We start from the raw sequence: 7,393 nt of genomic DNA on the forward strand, positions 1-7,393 counted from the left end.
TACCAGACGTAGCAAAGCAGCTACAGAGCTGTCCTTGCTCCGCCACTGATAGAAATGGTGCATTGCCAGCGACCCTGGTCAAAATAGTATACATGTTTCCCCAAATACTCGTTATAATGAAATTTCCGTTATATTAAAGTATTATTTTGACCCATGAATTTCGGCAAAATGGGATTCCATTTGCATTTTAATTTATGCTAATTCTAGATGTGATGACCAACTTAAAATATTTTCTATTAAATTATTGTGCTTTACCAATATCATAGATCTAAATCGTCAGATATTAACATTATAATTCTGAAAGAGATTTTTTCCAAATGCTAAAAATAAAAACAATTTTGTAAAATTGGAAATGCCAAATATTCCAAATTGGGATGTTTTTGCAGGTTATCAGTGAAGATTTTGTTATTTAGCTTATGCTTCTCCAAATGATCAATGATGCTGAAATCTCTGCATTCTTAAACCAATTATGTGAATTAATGGCTCTATGAATGAAAGGTAAATCCAACCGTACAATTTTACTGTACTCACATTGCTGTATTTTTATCCAGGATTTATTTCATTAGTTAGGATGAGGCCACTGAGCAGCATAATTGTTGATCTGTCAAAGGATGACTACAGAAATTAGGAACCTGATCCTTCTAAGCCTTCATTTTTAATTTTCCGTTTAGAAACTTGATAATTTTTTTTTTTTTTTTTTTTGGTTAAAATACAATTCTGTCAAGAATTACCAATCAATACTTTTAAATACTTAATCTGTGACCATTCTGCCAATCAGGGAAAGGGGCAGATTCATCCAACAGAATTACGTTTCCCATTATTATTTTTAGCAATAGATCAAAATTTTACTAACATACAGTACTGGGTAAAAGACTTTGGTCACCCAGGTAAACTTTTTTTAAAGCAAGGCATCGGGGTAGTAAGAACTTTCAATATTTGCTCATGAAAACACTACCTAAACATTAGAGTAAAATACAAATAAAAAAATTATATAATACAAAAGTTACAAGCATGTCTTTTGTTTATATAAAAAAGGTCATTATTACTGCTTCAGAATGCAACATTGAAGCAGTTTACTTTCATACACTGCTATATCAAGTCAGTCAAGAAATGGTAACTTCTTCCATGATTTTTGCGTAGCTCTTCTTTTGACTCTAGTAGATTTTTGTGAAAAACATAGCATTAGCTATGTTAGGATCGGGGCTCCAAAGTGGCCAGTCGAATACTATTAGTATTCCTACAGCAGACTGCTTCTCCATGCAAGCTCTAACTGTATCTGCAGTGCACCCAAGGTCATTATCATGCTGAAATATCTTTTTGCCAATAAATCATCTTTCCTGAAGTATAGGATGATAAATCAAAACAAATTTATTTTTCTTGGCAGCCATCACCCAAATAATACTGACTAAATACCATTTGCTGAAATGCACCCTCAGACCAAGCCAGAGGCACCACCATGCTTCATAGAAAATACTAGGGAAGCATCAATGTACAGTACTTCTTCCAAACTCGTTTAATAATGCACTGGCATATTTTAGGACCCCAAAATTTGGACTCATCACTCTATAAATCTTTTTTGCCACAATGTTTGCAATATGCCTTTTATGGTTTTTTGCATACTCCAATCTCTTCTGCTTGTTGCTTTCCACAAGAATGGCATCTTTAGATCTCATCTTATTCCCCAGATGCTAATCAAGTAATACATTGGGTTTTTTTTTTCTCTTCCTTAAAAAGAAGTGATCAAATGCAGGCAGCTTTCTGGGTCTTCGACTGACTGTACGGTATATTCGGTCTAAAACTTTCTTCAAAGTCCTTTATGCCAGCTTGAGCACCATATCTTGAAAATTCAATTTGGTGATTATGACTTTGCTCATACAATACTATGATTTTTACATAAGCCTATGTGCATTTGCCTTACCATTTCCAAGATTCTTCCTGAGGCACCAGTATTTGTGTTTACCATTTAATGGACATATTTCTCCAACACCAAGTCTCTAAAACAGCTTGTTTTAATAATCACTACTTCATTAATATGAACAGGTGGGCTGTTGAAATACATGTAATGGCTGCAGTACTATGAGGAAAGGTGTGGCAACCAAACCTGTATTATTCTAGCCATCGCACATTTTGGAGAACACTGTAAGTTTGTTGCATTTTATAGTAAAAATGTTTATTTGCATTATTTTTGAAACTATATAGTGAACTCATGAACAAACATATTTAGTACTGCCAGTTGATAATGTGAAAGTTAGTCTGTAGAGAGTAGTATTCCAATCACCAGCACATGAACTAAATTGTATATTTAGTCCACTTAATGGAGAAGTTATATAAAATAAATTAATTAATAAGTTTAATGAGTACTTCAGACAAGATTTAGATGGGTTGTAAATAAGTATACAGGACAATTTTCTGTAAATATTTGTAATGTTATTCCATTAGAAAAAAATATGGCCATAAGTAATCTTTTGAATACCTTTATCTAGTGAACAAACAATTTGCCTAAACAAATATGTATATTGAAAGAAACAGGGCATAATGTTAACTGTAATTTCGTAAATGTTGGTAACAAATATTGAATATAATAGAGTTGACAGTGAGGAAAAAAATCAATACAAAAATATGATTGATGACACAATAAAAAATATATTTTCATGATAACTCTTTCATTCTCAAGCTACACCATCAGCAAGAACTGAGTTCTTAATGTATTGTTTCAATACTTCCACGGTGTCATAGCTCCACATTACAAGGGCTGCCTGATCTACCAGATTTTGCATTAATGACAGTTTATTAATATCACCTAGTATTATAATATTTAAATTGACAAGCACAATTCATAATGTGGGTGGAGTAAGCTTAAAATGCATGTATTTTCACTATTTAAGCCTTTTAACCTTTTACAATGTTCCTTTATTGATACTGGTATTAATTATTACATACCACTCTTTACAATAGTAATTATTAGTGATATTCTGTTGTTTTTCAGAACTAAAATACCTCTCTGTTTACAATTAAGACTAAATCAAGCCTTTAGATAGAGCAATGGGAACACATTTTTGCTTTAAATTTATAAACCTGTGATCTGAGGAAACTAGTCAAAATAGTACCATCTCATGGGAATATCCCACCATACGTATATTTATTTTTGGCTACAACACTTTCCATATTACTTGTCTTACCTTAAACATTTCCCTGTTGAGCCTGTTAAATTACATTTAATCAACATTGACTATCAAAAGGTACTTTTAAGTTTTCACAATGGATAATTTAAATATAGCTATTGCACAGAAAATTAATTATAGACTTTGTAATAATTTGATAAACACTTCCAATTTTAAAAAGAGGTTAACACTCCAGGAGAGGTTAAAAGAAAACACTTTTCCAAAATGAAATAGTCAGACAAATGTGTAATAAAATTGGAGAACTACACTATTGATCAAATGTATTTCTTCCACAGGTTTCAAGAACAATGGGCTATGAGAGTTAGGAGCATGGACCTGCAGAAGAAACATCAACATGAGAGAGGGTCAGGACTCCTAGCTATTAGCCCCTTTGTATATACGGCCACAGGTAATTAAGTGCCTCATCACATTCTAAGAACTGGCTGTGCATTTTCCTGTGGGCTTTATGGATACACCTGATTTAACAGCATAAAAAAAAATACCTAGCATCTTAAAATGAGGAGCTAAAAAGTTGGTGTAATGCAAAATGCAACATACTTCTGAACAATAAAAAGTGAATGAGTAGTTTATAAATTGTTGATAATTGGATTTAATGATCAATAAGTTAAAAACAGGTACCCCCTAGAATTTGGCTGTGACTTTATTTTAAGCAGAGAAAGTGATTTGAAAATGTTGATTTTAAGCTGAGCTGTGGAGTTGGTATGCAAAACCTTTGATCCAGACTCTGAGCCCACAATTTATGGTAAAACCAACTCCAACTACTATATTTGTAATTAGACTAATAGATTTACTATGTTGATTGAAAGCACACAACATATAAGATACAAGAAGGCATTTCATCACTGCCATCATGAATCAAGCTACTGTCAGCACCGTAATCATTTAAAGGCTGGTTTAACTCTTGAGCCCCTGAAGCCTACAAAAATATTCACAATGCCGGGCCACCTTAAATTCCCTCGCACCTCATCATCGGTGTCTTTGTTTTGCAAAAGTGTCAATCAACACAAGGGGCAAGCTCTCCCATCCCCTAGTAAGGTCGCTGAAGTCAGAGAAAAAATTATCAGATCTTAAGTCTCTTTAGGTATCTGGAATTGTATAGGGTAAATAACATTGTTATTTGTAATAAATACATTTCATGTGTGTTCCGTGTCTACAAAGACCTGTGTAAATGTAGGATGATAGGAAATGAAAGGCAAGAAATGTTGAACACATAACTAAAACAGAAACTTTTTTCATGTTATAGTAATAATTGACAAAATGTTGATGTGAAGTGTATAATGTGTGAAGACTGAAGTCCAACTTATCAATCGATAGGAAGTAAACTTGTTAGGCTGGCTGGTACAGAGGTAAGGACTGCTGCCTCATAACCAAGAGGTTGTGGGTTCAATCACGAGTCCTCCTCATATTTAACATTTTGAGTAGTAAGCTGTGATTATTGTTACTATTAGAGTAGATAATAAATACAGACTCAGACCAAATGTACTGTATGTAACAGCTGGTGTAAATTTATGGTACTTGTAAAAGATAGTGCTGAAGGGATAAAAACAGATACACAAACAATTCATTTTTTCTTTATGATTTGTTTAGTAAACAGACACCGCAGTCTCTATGGTGGATGTTACTTTTCCTCACACACGGACAGTCACTTCAACATGTCATTTGAACACGTTTTTTTATTCAAGAATCCAAAAATAAAACTGAATAAAAAAAATTGTTCAAATGACATGTTGATATGAATGGCAGTTTGCAAGGAAAAGTAACATCTTTTACAAGTACATAAAATTACACACAATGTTACAGACTTGCATCAAATGTATGTTTTGGTTATATGATAATAATAATAATAGCAGCTCACTAGACGCTGGATTTGAACCTGTTACCTCGCCATTGTTAAAACAGTAGCTTATCCACTTTTCATCTGCACAGAACTGTGACGGAGCAGCATTAATACTGACAACTGGATGAAAATACACACTTATGCGAACAACTTTTATTTTGTACTGACTGAGAGTTCGGCTTCAGCAACATGTCAATTGAGCAATTTCTTTTTCTTCAGTGCTATTCTTGAATAAAAGAAAACTTGTTTTGTTATACCTTTTGTGAAAGTGTTTCTTGGATACTTTGGTTTCAGTCTGCACACATCCTACAATTCATGTCAAAATGACATCGTTATTACTTATAACATATGAAAACATTTTCTGTTTTAGCCACGTGTTCAGCATTTCTTGCCTCACATTTCATCTGTCAATCAATCAATCAATCAATCAACATTTATTTATATAGCACATATTCATACAAAAAAAAAATGTAGCTCAAAGTGCTTTACAAAATGAATAGAGTAATAGAAGACACAATAAAAGATAAACATAAGTCAACATTAATTAACATAGAATAAGAGTAAGGTCCGATGGCCAGGGTGGACAGAAAAACAAAAAAAACTCCAAAAGCTGGAGAAAAAAATAAAATCTGTAGGGGTTCCAGACCAAGAGACCGCCCAGTCCCCTCTGTCCTTCTATACTTACACAGACTGTCGTAGACACAGAACAGACATGATCAGAAATGCATGCATTTCAAATCACAGTATTTCATTGCCTATATAATTTGTTAAAAATGCATCACCTGATAAACACTTCAACACAGACTTCAGTCAGAAGAAGGCAGCACACTGCTGAAAGGTAGGGGGATTGTACCAGGGTGCATTCTGCTAAACCACACATTTGCAAAACAAAAGCGGGCTATTAGCACAGTGAAAAAGGAGCTATGAGTTTCTGGGTGTATATCAGGAAAACGTAAGGAAGTCAGGGACAATGAAAAAAGTTGTAAACTTCAGAGATTCTAGTATTAAAGGCTGTCGTGATGCCATTGTGGCTTTTTAAAATTATTTATCAAATTTTTTTAAATGTATAAAATCTAACAAAATACCAAAAGGCTAAAAGAAAAAAGTTTATTTGAATTAGTATATGTAAAATTGAGGTTTTAAAGCCATTATAATGTAATCAGAATTGTTACATTTTTACTCCACCTCCAGTCGATTGAAGTAACCAGTAATTTTTTTCCAACTCCATTAACCTGATCCTTAAGGATTTTCTGTACAGTAGATAGCTATACTACTATCCAGCAACCTGAACCCACTTAGAAAGTTAGATACATAGCACCTATGAATGGGTAATAAACTGTTACATTTGCTTTCTTTAGACTATATTAATCTAATTCTACTTTTCCACAGGTTTGGCTATCATACACATCAATAAATTCAGTCTGGTTTTGTCTTATGAGGTTTCTCAATTCTCTGTATACTGCTTAGTATTTTGAGGACACATGATTGTTTCTCTTTGTTCAAAACTTAAGAGAATGTAATGTTAACAGTGACAAATGTAAACAATCACTAGAAGGGGCCTGTAAGCAATTGCAAATACAGTGCTGATATCTACAGTAGATTAGATAAATTAAACAGAGTTTGTTTTCCTACATAAAAACAAAAAACACTATAAATTACGTACCTGGAGAGTTCCACATTATCAGAAAGTCACACTTAATTAGTAGCTTCTCTTTCAGCGCCCACATAACTCTCTTGTTTTTGGCTGTGCCAGGGACTAGTGACTTTAAGTCAACTGTAATAACTAAAACAAAAATGTATATTTTAACAATTAAAATTGTAAACTGATCAAATTTAAGAAATGTTCACAAGTAATAAAAATAGTAAATTATTCAAATTTAAGACAAGTACAGAAGCAACAGAATGAGATTAAAACATTATCCAAAATACATTAGATTTATGCTTTAAAACATTAAAGACTTTGAAATACATTTTCAACAACTAAATATGCTAAAGCAGATTAAAGTAACCACATGTATCAAATTCAACACTGATGTCATTGACATAATACAAATGCATAACATATCCCGTTACTTTCTTACTGGTTTCTTTGATACAAAGAAAAGTTCACATTTCACTACAGTTGAATTGTTTAAAAAATTTTTTTTTACAAAATGTAGCATAATATTCAATCAAAATTTGAAGGTTGCAGTCATTTATGTTAATTAGTAGCTGGCCTGGCTGAAACTGAAACCAGAGAAAATATTAATATTGTATCTATCTATCTATTTCCCTTGGTCACTACTATACATTAAAAATTACAAGAGGAAGTATAATGCGGTGGGCTGGCACCCTGCTTGGGGTTTGTTTCCTGCCTTACACCCTGTGTTTACTG

General features: G+C 33.0%; 1 protein-coding gene across 1 annotated transcript in view; it reads right to left on the reverse strand.

The window, feature by feature from the left end:
* LOC120520132 (ribonuclease P protein subunit p40-like) overlaps positions 1 to 6,802 on the reverse strand; it is a gene marked incomplete at its 5' end in the record, with an annotated part of 22,633 nt that extends 15,831 nt beyond the window's left edge. The window contains one exon of the mRNA XM_039742739.1: positions 6,683 to 6,802. Coding sequence (XP_039598673.1) covers positions 6,683 to 6,802 — 120 coding nt within the window. The remainder of the gene's footprint in view (positions 1 to 6,682) is intronic.
* Between the last annotated feature and the right edge of the window lie 591 nt (positions 6,803 to 7,393).

This window comes from Polypterus senegalus, unplaced genomic scaffold, assembly GCF_016835505.1.
Source record: "Polypterus senegalus isolate Bchr_013 unplaced genomic scaffold, ASM1683550v1 scaffold_4130, whole genome shotgun sequence".
Classification (NCBI taxonomy): Eukaryota; Metazoa; Chordata; class Cladistia; order Polypteriformes; family Polypteridae; genus Polypterus; species Polypterus senegalus.